This window comes from Prionailurus viverrinus, chromosome B2 (assembly GCF_022837055.1).
Source record: "Prionailurus viverrinus isolate Anna chromosome B2, UM_Priviv_1.0, whole genome shotgun sequence".
NCBI classification, from domain to species: Eukaryota; Metazoa; Chordata; class Mammalia; order Carnivora; family Felidae; genus Prionailurus; species Prionailurus viverrinus.
This window is the reverse complement of record NC_062565.1, coordinates 98,121,266-98,145,318: the sequence shown is the minus strand read 5'-3', so window position 1 is coordinate 98,145,318 and position 24,053 is coordinate 98,121,266. Positions and strand designations below refer to the sequence as shown.

General features: G+C 39.9%; 1 protein-coding gene across 3 annotated transcripts in view; it reads right to left on the bottom strand.

Moving 5' to 3' along the window:
• Nucleotides 1-24,053, bottom strand: part of AFG1L (AFG1 like ATPase) — a 221,512-nt gene that overhangs the window by 10,060 nt on the left and 187,399 nt on the right. The window contains exons 12-14 of one of the 3 annotated variants that reach the window (XM_047860287.1): nucleotides 9,274-9,414; nucleotides 6,988-7,101; nucleotides 3,342-3,722 (exon numbers count right to left, since the gene is read on the bottom strand). In XM_047860287.1, coding sequence (XP_047716243.1) covers nucleotides 3,594-3,722; nucleotides 6,988-7,101; nucleotides 9,274-9,414 — 384 coding nt within the window. In that variant the 3' untranslated portion in view covers nucleotides 3,342-3,593. Of the gene's footprint in view, nucleotides 1-3,341; nucleotides 3,723-6,987; nucleotides 7,102-9,273; nucleotides 9,415-19,833; nucleotides 19,970-24,053 lie in introns of those variants that run through there. The other 2 variants (XR_007152445.1, XR_007152444.1) reach the window with 2 other exon arrangements.

The following is a 24,053-nucleotide window of genomic DNA, read 5'->3' as shown; positions in this document are numbered from 1 at the left end:
AAGTTGCCCTTTTTCTCTACTTGATTGCTTCTAAGTTTGGTAATTAGTGGTCATTGCGGACGGTGCCCTGGGTATTTTCCTGACTATAAAGATTTCCTCGGTCTGACTTTCTAAGGTGCATGGGAGGGTTCCACAAAAATACTCAGGTCAAACCTCCATCTTCAAGTATCAATTTAACGCATTAAAAATAGAGAGAGAGAGAACATTTGCTTTGAGAGATTTCATGCAACCCCAGGGAGAAAGACTGGAATGTTGAGAATGTAATAGGGACAGGATTTGCAAGAAAAACAGATGAATTGAAACACTGCTTTCCAATCTAAAAGTTGTTTTTCATGTCTCATTTTGGCATTAATTTTTTTTAGCACCATACTGTTTCCTGGTAACAGCTTTTTTTTTTTTTTCTTTTTTTGGTAACAGCTATTCTTTAAGACTTGTTTCTTTTTCTTGCAGGCTGTTTATGAAACAGACTCTGTGGAGAGTAGATGGGGATAAAGACGTGCCATTTCCAGCCACCATGTAACTCCCTCCTCTCCCCAACTCCCAGCTCAGACAGCCCCTTCACTATGGCCTATACTGCCAGGCCCTGGAGGAGGTGAGGCATAGGGGATGGGACAGAGGTGGGGACATGATCCAAGTACGGTGGAACCTGAACTACAATTTGCCCTATAGAAACAATATATAAAGTTAAAGTTCTTTAGTACCAAAATTATGGGTCAGTCACACTGAGAATTCCATGGGCTTCTGTGCAGTGAGTCAGGGCCCTAACATCACCTCATTGTTTCCATAGAAAAGTGAAATTCTAATTCCAAATACCTTACCTCAACTGAACTTTTACAATAGTATTTGAGTACAGACTAGTTCACATACACCCACACCCTCAGAGACAGTTCCTCTATCAGTCAGGCTGGCCATCTGTCTGTCTGTCCATCCGTTCATACCGTCTTTTTATTAAGGTATAGCACAATTGCCAAAGAAATGTGAAAAGCAAAAAACTAAGATTGATGGAAACAAGTTACACATTTCATACTTACAGAGTTTAAAGCAATGGTTCTGTTGTAAATTCATATTCACTGAAGTTTTTATAAAAATATTAAAAATAACCTCTTTTTTGTAGAGGTGATGTGGTATAAAGCACAAGTGAGTTTTGTAGTTGTGAATCTTAGGTCCAGCTACTTAACTTTTCCAAGCCTTGGTTCCTTATCTATAAACAGGGATGATTATATAACTCTCTAGGCTAAATTTTTTATCTGAGATAATATAAATATCTAGCAATAAATCTGGCAGACAGTGGATATATCCCACCTTTGTCCCCCTTAACCTATTTGGCATGTTTTTGAACTCTTTTTGTTTCACTTCAAATTTTTTTTTTCAACGTTTATTTATTTTTGGGACAGAGAGAGACAGAGCATGAACGGGGGAGGGGCAGAGAGAGAGGGAGACACAGAATCCGAAACAGGCTCCAGGCTCTGAGCCATCAGCCCAGAGCCTGACGCTTTTTGTTTCACTTCAATGAAGATATTTTTACACTTAGCCATAAAGAAGGGTGAGATCTTTCCATCTGCAGCAACACGGATGGACCTAGAAGGTATTATGCTGGTGAAATAAGTCAGGCGGAAAAGGGCAAATATCATACGATTTCACTCACACATGGAATTTAAAAAACAAAACAAACAAACAAAAAGCAGAAACAAACCCACAAGTACAGAGAACAAACTGATGGTTTCCAGGGATGAGGAGGCTGGGGGGATGGGCAGAATGGGTGAAGGGAAATGGAAGATAGAGGCTTCCAGCTATGGAATGAATAAGTCACAGGGATAAAAGGTACAGCATAGGGAATATAGTCAATGGTACTGTAATAGCGTTGTATGATAACGACACTTGTGGTGAGCACAGCATAATGTACGGACTTGTGGAATCACGTACACTTGAAACTAAATGCAACACTGTGTGACTATACTTCAATTTTTAAAAAGTTTAATGTTTTTTTAATGTTTATTTATTTTTGAGAGAGATAAACAGAATGCGAGCAGGGGAGAGGCAGAGAGAGAGGGAGACACAGAATCTGAAGCCAGGCTCCAGGCTCTGAGCTGTCAGCACAGAATCCGACGTGGGGCTCGAACTCACAAACCATGAGATCGTGACCTGAGCTGAAGTCAGATGCTTAAATGACTGAGCCACCCAGGCACCCCAGAAATAAAAAACTTTTAATGTTTTTAAATCCACAGTTAATCTTCAGAATCCTTGATTTAAACTTCTCTCTATACTTGGGTACCCTATCCATCTATCTGCTTGACTTAGGTTAATGTCCAAAATAGACCCATGTGGATAGATTCACGTATAAATTCAAAAGATTCAAAAGGGCTTGTGTTGACAACCGTAATCATTTGAACTGTGCCTACTCCCCCCACGTATTTGATTTTCACAATATGTTATAGATTTCGCAGTTTTCCTTTTCTCTTTTTTCCTGGAAGAGGGATTTAGATCCCATTAACAGCCTCAACTCAGATCCCTTCTGGGATAATAGCAAAGTCAGGTTGTACTTGAATGAAGGAAGGAAAGACCTCGATGAAGGACAAGTCAGATTTTATTTAAGCAGGTTCATCAGTGTTCCTTCCCATTTACGGTTAAGTCCATCTCACCACAGAAGCAGAGGCGAGAGTGGGGAGTGGCATTTGGCAGCCAGAGCAAAGGCGTCCGAGCGCTGGGCAGAGCCTCCCGTCCACTGGGGTCCTGCTGGCGTCAGATGAGCTGGAATCCGCTCTGCTACTTTGTGTGCCCAGGACTCTGTCCCCTCCTGACACCCTCTCGCTGGCCCCTATTCCTGGCATCTGTTCCTCTACTGGCAGTCAGACTTGGGGGATCTGCCTGCGGGTTAGAATTTGACACCCTCGCTCCTTATTCTATGGTGTCATCCTCAATTTTTTTCGGGCAACTTCGTGTCCACTGAAGATCTGGTCCTGCCTCTGCCAAGCCTGATAGCAGGTCAAAAAACATACCCTTGGTTGTGAGGAATCCTGAAAGCCTGGGAGATTTAGTGTCATTCTTGGCCCCCCAAAATCACACATATAAGCCCATATTCTAAAATGTTATTCTCTTTAGTTTATAATAAGATCAGACAGTTTCTTGGCTTTGAATTGAAATATAGGGGTTTTTCTCCCCTCTCATAAAAGATGCGTTTGTATCATGAGGCTACTATGCAGTCAAAGCTCGGAGATTTCCATAACGACACCGCATTTAACCGTGTGTGTATGTGTGTGTGTGTGTGTGTGTGTGTGTGTGTGTGTTCAAGGATCATTCAAGTGGCTTAATACAAAACCAAAAGGTCTGGTCCTACATTAATCTTCAGCAGTGATGATTTTAATTTTGTGGTGCAGAAATAAAGCCAAATAAATAGGCAAAAAAAACCCTACAAAAATGGCTTTGACTTACGAATCCACTACTACATCTCTGAGGGAAATTTTAGATAAAAATGGTCCAGAGGACGGACAAAGTGCATAATTAACGATGAGAAAACGATTCCTTCAAGTTCCATAATGAAGAGTTCTCCCCGCCGTGATCATCTGTCCTGAGTTTTATTCATGAAAAAGTCACGGTTACTTCTTGCCTCTGTCCCCTTCATTCCAGTACTGCTCAGTCTGCATTTCTGTGAGCCGGGAAATCGTGCGCTGAAACGCAAAGATTTCCTCTTCTCCGGTAAACATGGAGAGTCCTTCTGCTGAGTCCTGGTTACCAAAACACAAAACAAAACAAAACAAAGGAAACAACCCAGCACCAATTAAAACTACCACAAATGAAGATTTACAAAACTAAGTACAGGGTTAAAACAACTTTTTAGGTTTACCTTTTTTGGTTTAGATTTTAAAATGTTTCATACACCTTTTTTTCATATATAATAATCTCTTTTCATATATAATAATCTCTCTGGATATTGGAGAATCCACTAATTTAAGCCAATAATCAATGGATAGAACAAATTACCAGGGAGAAAATGATAGGGAAAACATAAGAAGAATAATTAAAGCTGAAGCAATGCCCCAAAATCCAAATATGAACATTTTTGCATGAAGAAAGTTTTTGCATGATGAAAGTTTTCTGCAGAATCTGAAGAAAGGACACGTCAGACAGAAAAGAATTCTTTCTCCAAAAGTGCACACCAGAAGGAAGTAATGCCCAAAACACAGCAGTTCTGGCAAGTTTGGAAGAGGCTGACACATCCCTCTGAAGCGTCACAGGCAGGGCCACATTCCCAACCAGAGGCCCTGAGGATAAACTCCTGCAGAACCTTTTCCTAATGGGCTGACACAGAGGTCCCCTGTGGGCCTAGAGAGTGGCCTGGAAGCCTATTTTGGGAAGGCAGAGCTGCCCTTTGGTCTTGAGCTGCTGGGACATTTTGTGATCCCACCAACCACGGTTAAGTCGGGGATCCCTCAGTGAGGGCAGCAAACAGCCTGGGACTGGTGATAGCAACATGGGCTTGTGGTCAGTAAGTGAGAAAGAGAAATTGCGTCTCTTTCCTTAGGGGTTTCTACCACATTTCTTCAGAGAAAACTTCTCGACTCCTTAGTCCACGTATTCCTGGCTGACCTACTGCAAAACTGCATGACCCTGTGGTCCAAAGCCCTCATTCCTTCATAGATTATTGGCCCCACATGTTGAGCTTACTTTACCCTACATGTGAACCCTGATCATAGGGAGAAAAACTGAAGCGCCAATGATTTAAAAAACTTTAGAAACTGAGATGATATAGCCCCTCCAGTGTATTTTTTCAAACAGTAAAAGATATTATTTGGATACACGTATCGTTCTTAAAGAAACCACCATTTTGAAAGTTCTTAGCATATAGATTTATAAGTAGCTATTTATTTTTACACATAGGTTTAAGCAGTCATATTTTGAAAGTTCACTTTAAAAAAAAATATTCAGGGGCGCCTGGGTGGCGCAGTCGGTTGAGCGTCCGACTTCAGCCAGGTCACGATCTCGCGGTCCGGGAGTTCGAGCCCCGCGTCAGGCTCTGGGCTGATGGCTCAGAGCCTGGAGCCTGTTTCCAATTCTGTGTCTCCCTCTCTCTCTGCCCCTCCCCCGTTCATGCTCTGTCTCTCTCTGTCCCAAAAATAAATAAACGTTGGAAAAAAAAATTCAAAATTTATTTTTTAATTTTATTTTCTTAATGTTTATTTATTTTTTGAGAGAGACAGCATGAGTGGGCAAGGGCAGAGAAAGATGGAGACACAGAATCCAAAGCAGGCTCCAGGCTCTGAGCTGTCAGCACAGAGCCCAATGTGGGGCTCAAATTCACGAACCGTGAGATCATGACCTGAGCAAAAGTCAGACACTTAACTGACTGAGCCACCCAAGTGCCCTGAAAGTTCACCTTTTTCTTTTTTTTTTTAATTTTTTAATGTTTATTTATTATTACATTTTAATAATTATTTAAAAATTATTAAACATTTTAATGTTTATTTCTCTTTTTTTTTTTAAAATTTTTTTTTTTTTCAACGTTTATTTATTTTGGGGACAGAGAGAGACAGAGCATGAACGGGGGAGGGGCAGCGAGAGAGGGAGTCACAGAATCGGAAACAGGCTCCAGGCTCTGAGCCATCAGCCCAGAGCCCGACGCGGGGCTCGAACTCACGGACCGCGAGATCGTGACCTGGCTGAAGTCGGACGCTTAACCGACTGCGCCACCCAGGCGCCCCTGTTTATTTCTCTTTTGAGAAAAAGAGAGACACAAAGCGTGAGCAGGGGAGGGGCAAAGAGAGAGGGAGACACAGAATTCGAAGCAGGATCCAGGCTCTGAGCTGTCAGCGCAAACCCTGACATGGGGCTCAAACTCACAAATGTGAGATCATGACCTGAGCCAAAGTCAGACACTTAACTGACTGAGCCACCCAGGTGCCCCAGAAGTTCACCTTTTAATGAATTATAGGCCTCATTTCCCCAAACTCCTAAGATTGCATAATTTCTACTTGGGTCAGTAAGGAAATGTTTCCTCACTCCAGATGGTCTTTCAACTCTGGGGTTGGAAGAATGGGCTCCCCTCATTCTGGAGATTATTGTTTATGGATAGCTTTAAAATTTTGACTAATATTTCAACTGTTGAGAAATATCCCCTGTAATGTTCATACAGAATAAGGAAATGTAACATCACTTTAGGTTGGCCTGGGGTGAATCACCAGACCCCAAGCTCCAGGAGGACTGAGCCAGCACTGGCTGGTTCTCTATAGCATGTTTATGGAATAGGTGTTGGGAGATGAAAGATGTACTTCTTTTTAAACCAAGGGTCTTGCCAGGCACTCTATGGTCCTGGAATAGTCAGCCTGCATGCTTGGATACTGTATCTTGCACTCTACAAGTCCAGTAGACACGAAGAATATCTACAAAAGGCAGCATGGTGGGGCGCCTGGGTGGCTCAGTCAGTTGGGCGTCTGACTTCAGCTCAGGTCATGATCTCACGGTCCGTGGGTTCGAGCCCCATGTTGGGCTCTGTGCTGACAGCTCAGAGCCTGGAGTCTGCTTCGCATTCTGTGTCTTGCTCTCTCTCTGCCCCTCCCCTGCTCATGCTCTGTCTCTCTCTGTCTCAAAAACAAAAAATAAAAACATGGAAAAAAATTAAAAAAAAAGAAAAAAAAAGAAAAAGGCAGCATGGTGTAGCAGAATGAGCCCAGCACCAGACACAGGTGCCCTGGTGTCCAGCTTCTGGCCTGCCCACCATTAGTCAGCAGGATGATCACAGGCCCACTGGTCCCCTTCTCTGGTCTTCGTTTTCGTTATATGCAAAAAACGATCATGAAGATTCCTTCCACCCTAAGATTTTATTCTCTACTTTAGTGACATTGAGAGAAAAGTCTGCTATAATGGCTTTAGAAGAAAGCAGCAAGTCAATAGTTAAATATGTATCGCATTCCTTCTTCAAAACGTAGCCACGTATAAAACCCAAAACAATTAGGCTGTTTTATAATAAAAAGAGATTATGTTAATATTGCCTACCTGGCTCAGCCCCAAGTCATCCATCAGTATTCTGCTATGCTCCAACTCACTGTCATGATGTTGATGCAAAAATAAGCTTGATATAGGAGTCGATGCAGAACAAATTATGCGCACCTGAAAGAGAGGAGAATGAGGAAATGGTACGACTCCTTACATGTCACAACTCGAAAGTAAGAGCAAATCTCTCATGAAATAAAATTGTGTTTGTCATTACAAGGAGTTTAGATGTTCGCTTTTAGAACGTCTGTATTCTTCCTAATAGTTTGTGTTTCTTTAAAGTGGTATTTTTAAACTGCATGGTACGTTTCTAAATATTTCCTTACATCTTGTAATATCCTGTAAAGTAGGAAGCAAAGATTTTCGTGATGCCAGCTCAGGTCTCCCAATCTGAAGTCCAGTGGCCTTTCCGTTACACCTTGATGTTGACATTTACACCTGGCTGGTTGGAGCCCGTCTCTGTGTACATCAAAGATGCTTCTTGCAGAGGTGACTGCTAAGTTCAATGCATTGCTACTCTAATTACACCCTGAATTTCTAGAACCTACATTTATATCAGCATCCTACACTAAGAGATTCTTCAAAAAGACTAAGCTTGGCATTAATATTTGTTGATTACGTAAGTGTTTGAGTGTGCATATGTGATCATATATTGGAAACAGCTTTTATATCTTTATAAACTCTATGTCCACAAATTTAAAGATAATACATACTCTTCTTGATGCTTACCAAGTCCTGAATTTGTTTTCAGGATTCACAGCTATCCTTTAAAAAATCATTATTTAAACAACGATACCAATACTTTAAAATAATGTATTGACATTGGGACTAGTTTTTCCATCTCCAGACGGTCTCCTACCTCCTCTTACAAATTCTTTTTAATCACAAATGACACTTCTTTCATCATTGAGACAGGAATACTCTGATTTCACAAATTTCCATGAATACATTCTAGAATAATGTCTGTTTAGCGCTCCCAATTTCTGAAATAAGAGAATTTCAATGATTCTCTAAAAAAAGAATATCAGCCCTACATGTGTGATATATAGTTAAAGCAAACGTTAGGAGAGTGGTTCTGGTATTCCATCATATTGCCACAGAAATCTTCTTTCCCATTAATTAAGAAGTGAAACAATGGGGGGTGAGATAGGACAGGGGGAGAGGCATATGTTTTCCTTAAGTTATTCCTAGCTGAAACATGTACAAGTAAGAGTTTATCAATCCTCTTACTCTAAGAACCACCTACTAATGCCCCTCTGCCACTTTCTTCTTAAAGCATTGCCCTCTAAAAACAGAGGGCCACCTCCAGGCTCACTCCCTTCATGCTGGACCCCACATGATTATTTCAGAGCAGGGTGTCTGGATAAGTGATGCAGGAGACAAGAGACCGGACTTGATCCCCTAGCTTCCTTCCTCTCCTGTCTAGCTGAGCATGTGTATGCTGGCCCCATTGGAGTGTGTGGCACATTTTGAGGTGACTCACTGTGGCCGAGTCCTCTCGGCACCATGCCTGAGCCAGGCTGGTTGCCCTTTGTGCTCAGGCCTACCACAGGGCCTTTGCTGCAAGCTGCAAACATGCCCCCTGGTGACCCCTTTTCAACCTGCACTGGAGGTTAGCCATCGCTTCTCCAGCATTTATAAGGAGTGGTGTAGGAGCTTGTGAATCTGCAGATGAACAGCCCTGGGATTAGGGCTCATTTGCTGGTCTGGGGACAGGGTGGGCTCTGGAATGTGGCTCCAAAGATCAGCCTTCTCTCCCCCAGACCCTCAGAGCACCATACTCCTCTCTCTCCTTCCAAGAGATCAGTCCTCAGTGGTGACTTCACATTTAGCTCTGTGGATGTCTGATTAATGTTTCTCTGACACTAGACTATAAGCTCTATGAAGGCAGGCACTAGACCTGGCTTCGCCTGTCATTGAATTTCTAGCATTTAGCACTGCTTAGCATGAGAAAGGTTGCTGAATGAATGAATTAATGAAACATTAAAATCTCACCTCTCCCTCCTAGTGGATTCTGGTACTTGCCTCCTGCCCTCAAATGCCACATGATATTCGAGTTGCCTTACATGCTCATTTAATCCTCAAAACAACCAAAACAACGTTTTAAATGTTCTTCATGGATTAGCTTATTTTGCCCTCAACAACAGCAATCCTCTGAGGCAAATCATATTATCCCCAATTTGCAGAGGAGGATACTGAGGCACAGAGAATAAACCAGGATTCCAGCCCAGGCAAGCTGGCTCCACAGTTCAAAATGTTTAGTCTTGAGAAAATGCACTACATCCTTACCTTGAAATCATAGAAGTTATCAATGAGAGTTATGAATCTTCGAGCTTGCGTCCTCTTGGCCAGCGTAAATTGTGGAATGTTTCGTAAAAATACCGTATCGAAATTCTTTGACAGTTCCAGATAGTCACTGGCTCCAAGTGGCTGTAATTAAAATGAAGTAAAGACTAGAAACCTAAAGCCAATTCTGGTTGCCCTGCCTTAATTTGAAAACACCTCCTTTTCTGGTCATGGTCGGATCTAGGGGGTGGTTTGGGGTAACCTGACCAAATGGAGCAGTTTTCACAGCAGGTGAAGAGCGGTGTCTACCGAAACTGTAATAGCGATGGAGGAAAGGGGCAGGAGAGAGGACAGAGTGTGGTGACGAGTGAAAGAGTATCTTGAGCCGCCTCAGTTGTTAGGTTGTAGGTCCCTGTCTTAAACTCAGCCTTCACTTTTTTTATTTCTATGACATAACTGTAAACGTGTCCCAACAAATCCTTCTTATGGCTCAACCGCAAACTGTCACTACCACTAAATGGCGCTATCTTACAATGGCAAGCCACCTCTGATGTCACCATTTTGACATACAGACTATGCTTCAGTATGAAATCATCAGAAAATGGGGCCTCTGGGTGGCTCAGTCAGTTAAGCATCCAACTTTAGCTCAGGTCATGATCTCACAGCTTGTGAGTTCCAGCCCCTCGTCGGGCTCTGTGCTGACAGCTCGGAGCCTGGAGCCTGCTTCGGATTCTGTGTCTCCCTCTCTCTCTGCCTCTCCCCGGCTCATGTTCTGTCTCTCTCTCTTAAAAATAATTAAACATTAAAATAATAATAAAAAAATCATCAGAAAAAATCTTCCATTGAATTTCAAGTACACGTGTTCAAGAGCAAGACAGTGAACACTGCCAGCTTCTATAGGAGATACTAGAGGGTTTCCTGACCAGAAGCAGACAGAGACCTTGAGCATAAGTTGGAGCAACATGTTCCCTCTTGATGTGAGGAGGGTCCAACACTCAAGGCTCACAAAATTATTCACAAAGGCTCCACCTATAACGTAAGGCACTTCTTCCTGAAACATGAATTTAGCTCATGAAAATCGTGAAAACTATCTGCAAACACATTCTGGGACACAGGCTGTGAAGCCTCTCAGTTTCAGGCAGAATCCACCAACACTCCACCCTGTCCAAAAACCTCTCCCTTCCTTGAGTTATTTGCATCAAAACTTCTTCCAGAAATGTAGGTATGACTATGTTCCAGGGAGAATTAGGGACTTGTGACAAGGAGAGACAGTCATTTCCACTACAGAGCCCATCTATTTAAGCCTATACTCTCCCGGCAACCAGCTGAATCCAGTCACTCAGGAAAGTAGACCTCTCACGGAAGTGTGGGGAGGTGAGAGTAAATCAGAGAGTGAAGCTCTGGGGAAGTGGTTCCCTCAAGCGAGAGCAGCTTCTAAGAAGGATACAGCAGTTGGGGCGCCTGGGTGGCTCAGCTGGTTGAGCATCTGACTTCCGCTCAGGTCATGATCTCACAGTTCATTAGATAGAGCCTTTAGTCAGGTTCCGCACTGACAATGTGTGAGATTCTCTCTCTCTCTCTCTCTCTCTCTCTCTCTCTCTCTCTCTCTCTTCCCCCACTCATGCATTCTCTTGCTTTCTCAAAAATAAATGAATAAACTTAAAAAAAAAAAAAAAGCATGCAGCAATTATCAGACCCTGAGCAAAGGCGCACGAGACTGAGGGCACAAAGAAGCACAAAGAATGTCCTGGCTCCTTTGGAAATCTGCTTAGAGATGTCCCTTCTCCACATCTCCTCTCACCAACCAGGTACCAAATGAGGCTGGAAGAGGGGACCCTTGCCTTTCCCATTTCCCTCCCTGGCTGGACAGCCTTTACCTCCAGACCCAGTGCCTGGCCTTAGCTGAGGCTCCCCAACTCACTCGGCCATATAGGGACTCTACTGTGGGGTTGTTGGTTTGTTTAACCTTGGCTGTCTTCAAGGGAACCCTGCTGTCAAGCCTGTTAAGAACCAGGAGTGAATACTCAGTCTGTTACTTATTAACTGTGCACCTTTGGCAAGCTACCTAATCTTTCTCTTCCTTTAGTTTTTTGTTTTTTTTTTTATGTTTATTTTGAGAGAGAGAGAGAGAGAGAGAGAGAGAGAGTAAAAGCAAGCGGGGAGGGACAGAGAGAGAAGGAGAGAGAGAATCCCAAGAACTCCTTCATGCTGTAAGCGCAGAGCCTGATCTCACAAACCCATGAGATCATGACCTGAGCTGTGGTCAAGAGTCAGATGATCTGACTGAGCCACCCAGGCACCCTCTCTTCCTTTAGTTTTCCCATCTATAAATGGGAGTTTGATTCCTATCTCACAGGATTGTGAAGATGACACAAAATAATACAGGCAAAGCATTTACCACAGTGCCTAGGGCATACATTAGCACTCAAATCACTTTGGCTGCTTTTTATTTTTATTATCTTGAGCTCAAATGATTAGGCTCAATACAGACGAGTTGAGGATGTAAAGTGTCATTTTAAATAGGACCAGTTACGTTGCTCCCCCATCCACCATATCCAAACCCCTAAATCAGTCTTTGTGCATTTGCCAGTCCTCAGAGTCACAGCAGGGACCAAATGAGCCTGTGGAATCCCCTAGAAGGAAAACAATTCCCTAAAGGGGGAGGGGGAAGGCAAGATACAGCGTGTAACTCATACAATAGGACACTCGCTCTGAGGGTGACACGCTACTTTTTTAAGATCAGTGAGAATTTAGTGTCTCATCTTTTGTAAATCAGAAAGTATATGTAAAAAAATGTAAAACCTCATCTTAGGTATGTAGTTATGTATAATTAAACTCGTTCTTTATGCACGGATGTGATTTCTATCAGTATAACTACATGCCCAAGGAAAATCATCATCAGAAGTGCACTGGAGTGCCTAGGGCAACTGAAAATCAGAATTTTGCCCACTCAGCTATTTTTACAAATTATATACCTTTGTCAGTAGGTTCTACATTTGCCATTATATTAGCAAATATCATATCCCTAAAAAATTACATGCTCATTCATGTAAAGAAAATTAAGCTTTATACAGTTTAAAACAATGGTTAAAAAAAAAACAGTGGGCACTGGGGAGTGACTGTTTAATGGATACTGAGTTTCAGTCTGGGAATATGATGAAAGTGTTCTAGAGATGAACCGTGGTGGGGGCTGCACAACAGCACGAATGGACTTAATGCCACTGAACTTCACTCTTAAAAATGGTTAAATGGCCAAAAAAAAAAAAAAAGGCAAATTTTATATTATATATTATTTTACCACCACCACCACAAAAAACATTAAAACTAGTAAAGGTTATTCACTGACAAAGAAATCCCAACTTAGGCTGCAGAGAGGTAACAATATAATTTTTTCTTTAAAAGCATAAAAAGAGGGGCACCTGGGTGGCTCAGTTCAGTTAAGCCTCTGACTTCTGGTCCATGAGTTCAGTTTGTGAGTTTGAGCCCTGCATCAGGTTCTGTGCTGTCACCTCAGAGTCTGAACCCTGCTTCAGATTCTGTGTCTTCCTCTCTCTCTGCCCCTCCCCCACTTGCACGTTGTCTCTTTCTCAAAAAAAAAAAAAAAAAAACACTAAAAAAAAAAATATATATATATATATATATATATAATGTATATATAAGAAGAAGGGCGCCTGGGTGACTCAATTAAGCACCCGACTCTGGATTTCGGTTAAGGTCATGATCTCATGGTTCCTGAGTTCAAGCCCTGCGTAGGGCTCTGTGCTGACAGTGCGGGGCCTGCTTGGGATTCTCTGTCTTTGTCTCTATTTCTCTCTCAAAAAATAAATAAATAAACATAAAATAATAAATAAGTAAATAAATAAAACCTAAGAATGAAATGTATTAATTGAAGGAGGACATCATTAACCAAGGAAATCAGCTCCAACATTAGATTAATATTAATCTAAAATGTGAAATCTTTAGTAAAGAGTGTTTTCTTATACTAGATTCAATGTTGAAGTATCCAAGAAGTGATAAACTCTCAGAATTGATTTTGGTGAGAGATGGGTTGGTTTGTTTTTTTATTACTCAGAAATGCGATTTTTCATTAATAAAATAAGTTAAAGTTGTGGGCAAAAACATACTTTATACTTTGGAATTGTTGGTCACATCCAGTCATGCGACCTTGAGCAAGTATCTCTGAACTTCCATCTCCTCATCTGTAAACTGGGGATCATAGCAGGACATGTCTCACAGGTTTGTCCTGAAGCTTCACTGTACTGACTGCGTGTAAAATCTTCTAACAGTGGCCGTCACATAGTAAGTGCTCAATAAATGTTAGTTATTAAAGTGGTCATGTGAAAAGCACATTTATTTTATTAATTTATTAATATAATTTTAAATTAATTTTAAGAGGTCACATGAAAAGCAAATGAAATGGTATCTGCACAGTACCTATGTGGCATACAACAGATATTTAATGAATAGTAGCCACTCTTCTAGTAACTATCAAATAACCTTTTCCTGAGCTCATGAGGCCAGGGAGCCCAAACAAGTGAATAGTTCGACTCCAGTTTGCTTCTGCCTTTGCACTCAGGAGGTAAAAGCTGCGGTCTCTGTCAGCCAGGCACATTAGCGCTCTATGAAGTCATATTTACAGATGACAAAAATAGCATGTCTCAGGCCAGCCCCCTCCCACTTTTTTGGTAATACCATTAGCACTACAGGTGGGGAAAGGCACCAGGCCCACAGAATGAAGAGCGCCTACCCCCAGCACATGGCACCATGGCACATAGGAAGTGCTTAATACTTACTGAATGAATTAGCAAATGAATGTGTGAATAAAACACAACACAGCCCAAGGAGCAGACTTATTCTTTCTTTTATACCCATTTGTCTCCAAAATAATTGAACCACCTACAAAAAAAACTCCTATTCTTTCTTAGTTGGCCCAAATTCCCCATTCCCAAGGCAAGCCTTTGTTGTATATCTTAGTATGTATGTAGGAAAAGTCTAGAAAGATATAGATCAAAATGTTAACAGTGGTTATCTTTGGGTGGTGGAATCAAAGATTAATTTTGTTATACCTTTTTGATCTCCCCCCATCCCTGCCCCATGAACTGTGTTACTTTTAAATAACAAAAATAGTATTTCTGGTGGGGGGTCATTTTTTATAATTGGAATCTTATACCCCATCTCGTATGTGTGAGATCATAATATCAGTTTTTTCACGGACATTTTTTCCCCCAAGGTTTTCTTCATCATGGAAGTATTATTTTTTCAGGGATATTTAAAAAGAAAATAAAGCATAAGGCTGAACATATATTTTCTCCTATACAGTCTGACAAAAGGATAAGGGATTTCATATTTGGGGTGAAATTTGACTTTAGTTATATAGTTATGTTCTTCACACTAGGAAAACCAGACAGAGGGGATGAGGTAAATGGTAGCATCTCCCAATAGTTCACGTTTAGCTTTTGCGGCCAAGCGCCAGAGTTCCCTGATCAAAGGCCTAGTGATGTCAAAATCCATTTTGTCACAGCCCAGATTGATATATTTCCATTTATGTCATGTTTTAATTTGAGCAAATTTTCTCCATGCAAGCTTGATGATGAATGTGCTGTATTCCTTTTCTCCATAAATGTCAGACAACATCTAGTCCATCTGTACATGTATATTGCCTCTGCTCCATGCTCCATCATTCTTCTCCTTCTGGTACTCTAAGAGAACCTAAGCTAAACTTCATATTCTCCATTGCTTTTATCCTTTATTTTGTATTTTCCCTTTTTCAGTTCTTCATGACTCACCGTGGATAGCTTCCTCTGACCCCTATTCTAGTCCACTATATTTCTCTTTAGCTCTGGTTTATTTGCTCTTAAACTCATCCATTGAGTTGTTTTGGTTATTGTACTTTATAGGTCTAGAATTTCTATTGGTTCTTTCCAAAGCCGATGTACCTTTCTAGATCCCTACACTTAAATTTCCAAGCCTATTAAAAAAAATCTCTTTGAATATGTAAGGTTAGTTGTTTAAAATAGAGACTCATAATTCCAATATCTGGAGTTCCTAATTTTATCATTTGTTCTTGTTCTTGTTCTTGTTCACATCCACAGTGTCTTGTCTCCTCATATGTTTGCTTTGTGTATCTTCGTATATCTTGGGAAAAAAAAAACACTCATAGAAGTAAAGCCAAGTTCGAGGCTTGAAGTATTCTGAGTCACTTGGCTCATTGAATTTGACCGAAGTCCACGAGAGAGCTAGTTGACTTCTAGTTCACACTTATTCCTAGCATTCAGTCCTTCAAGGTTCCATCCAAAGTGGGGGTAGTTTACTAGGTCCCCATCCTGGGCTGGTCCTAAACTCTGACTTTTGTCCTGCTGGTCCAGTGAGGCTGCCAAAAGTAAGCTCAGTTCAACTCAGCTCATTTTTTTTTAAAGATTGCTAGCACTCACCACTATCCATGTTTTCCTCATCTTCTTGGGCACCCAGCTAGACACTTATTCCCCAGACTCTCTTGCACTTAGGTGTGGCCGTGTGATCAGGTTAAGGCCAGTGGAATGTAAAGGAAAGTGATCTGCATGGCTTCTAGATCTGGCCCACAGGATCCTCACTGCCTTGACTTACCTGCATGCTGAACAGAGAGCTCTGAGGACTCGAAGGAGGGGTGGAAGCACAACAGGGACAAAGTCTGGTTCCATGAAGGACCACATGGAGCAGTGTCCTGGCCAACTTACACTGGATGGTGATATGAGCAAGAAATACACGTTCATTTGTTCAGCCTCTGAGATTTGGGGTTGTTTGTTTCAGCAGCTAGCTTATCCTAATTCTTATTTCATCCATCTTCCTTCATCATCCTAACGACAGGATCAGTGCAAATTACTGACAGAGTCCACCATTATTGGAAGTGGAAGACTTTCTCACATTTCCTAGGTGGATAAGGATTCTTCTTCACACAAGATGGTCACTATCAAAAATTTCTCTTCAAGTTTTCTTCAGATTATCATTAAAATTTTTTAATCAGGAACTGCACTTATCCATTTCAAATCAAAGCTGGTTTTTATTTATTTTTAAAAATTTTTAATGTTTTTATTTATTTTTGAGACAGAGAGAGACAGAGCATGAGAGGGGGAGGGGCAGAGAGAGAGGGAGACACAGACTCTGAAGCAGGCTCCAGGCACTACAGGTGGGGGAAGGCGGGGCTCAAACTCTCGGACTGTGAGATCATGACCTGAGCTGAAGTCGGATGCTTAACCGACTGAGCCACCCAGGCACCCCCAAAGCTGATTTTTAAAAAGTTATGTTAACGGAGGCAACTTTTCTCATTACAAATTTGAAAAGATGTTAAAGTTTTGTTCAAATTTAATATTTGATGCATTTTAAATATGTCTGTAAGTTTATTTTTCTTCTGATTATATAACAGAAATTTAGTAAACACTTTCATCGAAACACATATAGATGCTGACAAATTATCTCATCTAGCCCTGTGTACCCTCCAAATGGTATGCTGCCACAGGACTACTCACCCTTACTTCCCCTAGTATTCGATATTTAAATATGCTTGGGGCATTCAAGTGCAACTTAAAAATTCTCTTAAAAAATTTTCAGTTTAAACCCATTTAATATATTTTTGGAGAAATAAAGAATGCCTTTGTGGGGTAGTCTAATTATCATAATGGTTCCAATTGTTCTTGCCTCCTTGTCTACACTCTTTAGATTGTGACTTTCCATCTCTTCCATGTCTTAGCATCTGTCTGCCCAACTCCTCAATCTGGGCCAGACTTGTATTTACCACAACCAATAGAATGAGGCTAAAGTCACAATTTTCCAGTTCTGAGCTTAGGTCTCAAGAGGCTTTGCACACTTCTGCTCATTCTGTTGCAACAGCTGGGCTGGACTCCCGATGAAGGAGACAGCATAAGAAGAAGAGCCAACTGTCTAAGCTGAGAAAACAGCTGAGGCCAGCCTCCAGCCTGCTGCCCCACCTGCCCATAGTAGATGAGAGAACCCAACCAAGATCAGCAAAGCTGACTGCAGATGCATAAGTGAATCCAAAATATATTAAAAGAACTTTCCAGCTAAGCCTGTAGATTAGAGAGCAATAATAAAGGCTTATTTTTTTAAGCTACTGAATTTTGGGGGTGATTTGTTATGTGGCAATAGCTAACTGAAACACTATACTTGCTACAGAGAGGTTTACTAGGAAAAGCCCATATTTCAAAAGTCCTTAGCAAGTCCAGCACACGTAGAAAAGTATGTCTAGCTTTTGTAGCAAGATTGGTCTTATATAATTGATGAGGATATGTAAAGACACATACTGTCATTTGTTTTATGTTCATTTATTTTTCTTAATCAATTATGGCATTTTTATGGTGTAGCACAGAACTCATGTCTAAAAATAAAACTTGGTGATTAACTGTATACAAGAGCTAGAAGGAAAAAAAGCTAGACAATTATGTGGCATCCCAATAGAATACCAGAAGACATGGACCAATCAAATAAAAACAGAAAGTCACAGAGAAAAAACAAGCTGGCATGAAAAAGGCAACTGAGAGAGATAAGGACTGACTGCAATGAAACTAAAATTATAAGAGCATTCCAACAGAAAAATGGACACAGGATACGAATACATAATTCCTGAACTAAAAGCAAAGTCGAAGAGGCTAATAAACAAATGAAAAATATAGTCAAGCTCACTAGTAACCAATGATATATCATTTTTCATATAGCAATTTTGCCAAGAAAAATAAATTATACTACTCAATGCTGGCAAGTAGGTAATGAGACATCCATTGCTGCTAAGAGAGTAAATTAGTTCAGATGCTCCAAAAATATTTTGTTGGATTGTATTAAGAGCCCTAAAAGAAGTCATCGACTTGACCCAATCATTCTGTTTCTAGAAATCAATCTACAGGAAGTGACCAGAAATCCAACCAAAGGCTATATACAGGATTATTTATAACTATGTGAACTAAAAGCAACTTTAAAATAAAACAACAGAGGAAAGGCTCAATAAATTATGGCATGCTGACATAATGGAACATATTGCCAACAAATAATAATGTTTACGAAACATATTTTATGATATGAAAACATGCTTATGATAAAAAGCTAAGTGAAAAACTCATACTTCAAAATTATAATTATACTAAGGTACCTATTTTGCTCAAAATATATATGTAGGAAAAAGACTAAATACGTAAAAATGCTAACAATTGTTATAGATAGTGACAGACTTAGAAGTCTGTATTTTATGATCTTTATTTTATAGATTTTTCTGCATTTTCCAAAAGGGAAATAAAATATATTGTGACAAAAGAGTAAAAAGTGAATGATGTAGCAAAACAATGTTGAAGATCTTTACTGATTGCAAAGTATACTCTTTGGTTTTGTTTTTCAGCTGTTTAAAAAAAAATTTAACGTTTATATCTTATTGAAAGACAGAGCATGAGCATGAGGGGCAGAGAGAGGAGGAGACACAGAATCCGAAGCAGGCTCCAGGCTCTGAGCTGTTAGCACAGAGCCCGACATGGGGCTCGAACTCACAAACTGTGAGATCATGACCTGAACCAAAGTCAGACACTTAACCAAGTGAGCCACCCAGGCGCCCCTGCTTTTCAGTTATTTAATCCCCTGCCTCTTCCCTAATAATCATGAAGAGTGAATGTGTAAAACAGTCACCGCAAATGCATATACTAAAGAGCTTGAGGAGTTACAAATCTATTCAAAGCTGCAGTTGCCACCCTCATTTACTCCACTGTACGAGACTGGGAGTCCCAGGAGGGTCAGTACTATCTTGTCCACCCAAGTGTCTGGGGCACCTACCAGCCCAGGGAACACGATCTTGCATAATACAAGACTAGTGAACAAGTAAACACATGATCACCAAGTCTTCTTCAGAACCAATGGTAACTACTGAACGCTTAACAAATACAAATTTTGTACTAACTCTCACAAGAACTTCGCAAAACACAAAGATACGTTTCTCTACTCTTCTGACCTAACACACCACAAAATTGCATGCACATGATCTCTATAGCAGTTGTAAGTATTTACACTTTTGTTTGCATTAGTTGATCCTCTTATGTAAGTAAACCATAGCATAAGACACCTTTTGAAACCATAATTAGTATTATAAATTCATGCATTGTGTCCTATGAATAATTAAAGCATATGATTATTTTCGACTACTAAATGCCACTTCAGTTAGTAGCATCCTTGAGTATGTTATTCTAGCTCAAAATTCAAGTAGCATTATCTAATGCAGATTCTTCTTATGATAGATAATGATGGCACTCTCCATCTTTCTACCTGAGCAATTAAAAAGTTTAATAGTCTCTGATGTGGCTGGCTATCTGAATAATTTTCTAAACAGAAACAATTAAAATCCACTTATTCGATGGTTTGTGCATTCTCGACTATTGTTTCAAACTCTTTGTTTCTGTGGAAACCTGATGAAAACCTAAAGAACTTTAAATCTATAATGAGTTTGCAAAGAGCATTTGTTTTCCTTAATTACTGGGAGTATACAGCTGGATTATATGTAGCACAGTTTTTCTAAAAAACTTTTAGGAATAAAGAGCTTGCCTGCTGTCTTCTTTCTCCTGTATGAGAAACGGCACAGCTGTCTGCTTCGGTTTGACCCTGGTGCCAGGAGCGGGGATTTTCTCAAAGCCACACCAGTGTGAAATGCACGAGCGTTACCACCAGGCTGCCTTCTGCCCTGCAATGAGCGGTTGGTCCACTTCAGCACACACGAATGAGCTGTCAGCTTGAGTTTCTTTTTTCTCTGCCTGGCTAATGCTTGCTCTGCCACCATTATTTCAGCTCAAGTAGGATGATTATTATTTCAAGCGCTGTCTAGATTATATTGTCCTAAGGGTTACTCTTTATCTGTATAGACTTCTCTTTATAAATTCCTTGTAGTGCTACCCTGATAGCCCCTCATTACACAAGTATGCATGGCATCTTGCTTTGTGTATACAGAAATGACAATACATCATATCTTAAAGAAAAGTGCTTTTTAATAGGGGAAAAAAAACACTTTAATTAGGATGAATGCATCCTTTTCAAAACAAACTAAAAATATCATATGAATTTGTTAAAACAACTATGTGCACCAAATCAATAAAGATAATAACTAGAAAAACAAAGCACTGAAATGTGTGTATTTGTAGAGTACATAATTTCCCAAGACTGGTAATAAGGCACCTTAATATGAGAAATCACATTAATATGAAGTCCCTACCATCCAACTGGGAAATAGCTCACTATTCCAGAAAATATTACCATCTCTTACACACTCTACTTCAGAAAATGTTCTCTGGTGTGCTGAGGGAAAGATTTACTCCTTGACTTAGAGTCTCAATGGCAGGAAGGCTAGTTCTCCCCAAATCTACCGGATCTTTAGCAAACTCTCTATCCCCTCGAGATAATGATGGGCTAATGCAGTACTCTTTTGGGGTTGTGCGTGTCATTTTTAATGGAGTGTATAATAACAATGGCAACAAAAAAATCTATGTGGCAAACCAGAGGTGATTGCACTCTTTCCTCACTCTGACTTGACTAGCTTTCTGTATGTAATAAATCTCCAAATTCTGGAGATACCTAAGTCTGGAGATTCCAGAACTGACAACTTTCTTAAAACACAAACCACATCAAATCAGATCTATTGAGTACCTGCTGGATGAAAAGCACTGCGCTGGGTTGATTCCCAGGAATACTTCCAGTTCATTTAGGAAATATAAACTCCAACAACTGTCACAAAAATATTTTATTTATAGCCTGTAGCACAGAAAACCAAAATTTTTATGTATTTTCTTGGAGCTGTATTGATGCTTACATTCAGTGGTGCCTCTTAATAATGATGATGATGCTAACGATTTCCTACTTTTTCACATTCTTCTAACGCTGTGTTTTTAAGTTATCTCCACATTTTTCCTGTTTTTATTTTTTTTTTTTTACTAATTACTTCATCATTACTGCATTTTACAAACTCATTTATGAAAACAATACGGTAACAACCTCCTTCTAATTTCCCACTAGTAAAAAGATTTTATTAGCTGGTTTAAAACAAATGGAAATTTAAACACTATTAATGCCTCAGACATTATATCTGATTGTACAGACGACAGAGGTAATAATGTATGTGGCCAAGGCTAAAATGTTTCATCCCTTATGTTTTCTATTTTTTAATATAATGATTTTAATAAGAATGTATACAGTAATGATGAAGTAATTAGTAACAACATGATTCCACCAAATTCACTGAAATCAGTAACTGAAGACTAGCACTTAATCATTAACATAGTCAAGCCATCCTGCGTATCCCCTCGGTAGAGGGCAGTATTTGCTACATCTCTGTTGGAGGAAAGACTGTTCTAAATTTGCCTGGCTTTGAGATCTATCCAGAAGAAATTTCAAAGATTACCCCCAAATGAGGGTCTACACCTTTGCTACTGGTTTTAAACGTGCGTTTGAAAAGAAAGGTTCATCAATGTAAACTCCTTCCTTTGGAAATCAAAGCAAGGAGGCACGAAAAGTGACATTTAAGACACTAAAAAGCAAGAGGATATAGAATAGCAAGTAACCTATTTTATTTTATTTTGAGGGGGGGCACAAGTGGGCAAGGGTCAGAGAGACAGAGAGAGAGAAAGGGAAAGAGAGAGAGAGAGAGAGAGAGAGCGAGAGGGAGGGAGGGAGGGAGGGAGGGAGGGAGGAGGGAGTGAGGCAGAAGCGGGGCACACCCAAAGCAGATTCATGTTTTTACCCAAAGCAGGGTTTGTGCTCACCAGATGTGGGACTCTGAAGTCACGAACCATGAGATCATGACCTGAGCCAAAGTCAGATGCCTAACAACTGAGGCACCCAGGCACCTGCAAGTAACTTATTTTAAATTTGAGGATGATGACTTCTGAAACTGTTAAAGTCTTACAAATGCAGAGATTTTGTTATTTTTGTTTTGCTTTTCCCTGTGAGAGTTCACGGACTCTCCCCAATCCTCTTAGACTTGGATACTGAAAAAGCCTAATCAGAGTTGGAAAAGAAATGGATATCAAAGAATTTTTCTTCCTCCCACTCTTCTGCTTTCAAAATCATGGAAATACTTGGTGAAAAATACTAATTAATATTCTAAAGATACTAAAAAGTTAATTAGAGCAAGGCTGAATGCCTCTCTGTGCTGTTAGATACACAAAGGGCCAAATGCTTCAGAGTAAGACCAATAGAATTCTTCACTCCGTCTTCTTACCAAAAAGACAACCTTGAATTATCTGCTACTCAACTTTTATTAAAATATACAACATTCATGAAAGGTTTGAACATGAGTCTATCCAACCTCCAAGCATTTATCCAATTTCTAAGCAATTTCTCTGGATCAACCTGATAATAGAAAAGCTTACTTATAAGGCATTTTTGACCTCTTATAGCACTAGTTTCATTGAACAGTACTTTGTCATAAGGGCCCCAGCTTGTTTATAAGAATCTGTGTGATACAAACTTGTACTGACAGCAGAAATAGTGCTGAGAAAACTGTCTGCCGGCATCTTTTAGAAGCCCCTATGGGTCCAAGTGCCAGAAAAAGCTTCACTTCTCCTGAGTAACTAATTTTATGTCTTATAACTTACTGAACATCTTTCCCCCTCTTTGGGAGAAGCTGACAGCTGATATAATTGTTCAGTGTAAGAACCTTGTAGAGGTTTATGACATGCATTTACATATACTAACTTTTCCTTTCAACTTAATTATTCTCTATTTTCTCTTTGCCCTGCTTTTTAAAAAAATCTACATAATTCTATTTGTGAGTATATGTGTATATCTGTAATATTTTTTGCTACAAATAAATACATGCCTAAATTATTCTTTTTCTATTTCTTTTTAAGGCTTATTTTGTTATTTAGTTTGTTTTAATTAGATGGGAAGCAAAAGGGAATCCGGGAAATAAAATGTAAGAACTTTAGATACTCAACAGCAGTACATCTTTTAAGTTTGTTAGTTAACAGACTAACTTAAACTCACTTATATGTGGAATCTAAAAAACAAAAAACAAAAAACTCATAGAAAAAGAGATCAGATTTGTGGTTACCAGAGGTGGGGAGCTGGGAGGAAGGGAGATGGAGGAATGTGGTTAAAAGGTGCAAACTTTCAGTTATGAGACAATCACTCTTCCTTTTCTTTTTATCTATATGAAATGATGGACGTTAACTAAACCTATTGTGGGTAATCACATTTCACAATATATGTAAGTCAAATCATCATGCTGTACACTTTAAACCTTATATGGTGATGTATGTCAATTATTTCTCAATAAAACTGGGGGAAAATGTATGTAAGATAATTTTTGTATCTCCATGTAAGTGTGAAGGATAATTTATATTTTACAGAGTTTTTCCACATATATTAAGGTTGGAAAACAGTAAGATTAAGTTAAGAGCAGAGGCTTGTTATATTCATCTATTAACACATTTTACATAGTAACCTCCAAATCCCAAGATGTTACCAATCTAGTAAATTACTTTCATTTAAAAAAATTCTTCAAGGGGTGCCTGGGTGTCTCAGTCAGTTAAGCGGCCGACTTCAGCTCAGGTCATGATCTCGCGGTCCGTGAGTTCGAGCCCTGCGTCGGGCTCTGTGCTGACAGCTCAGAGCCTGGAGCCTGTTTCAGATTCTGTGTCTCCCTCTCTCTGACCCTCCCCCGTTCATGCTCTGTCTCTCTCTGTCTCAAAAATAAATAAACGTTAAAAAAAATTTTAAATAAAAATAAAAATAAAAAAATTATTCAAGAAATGGTGGGAGATTTTAGTTGTTTC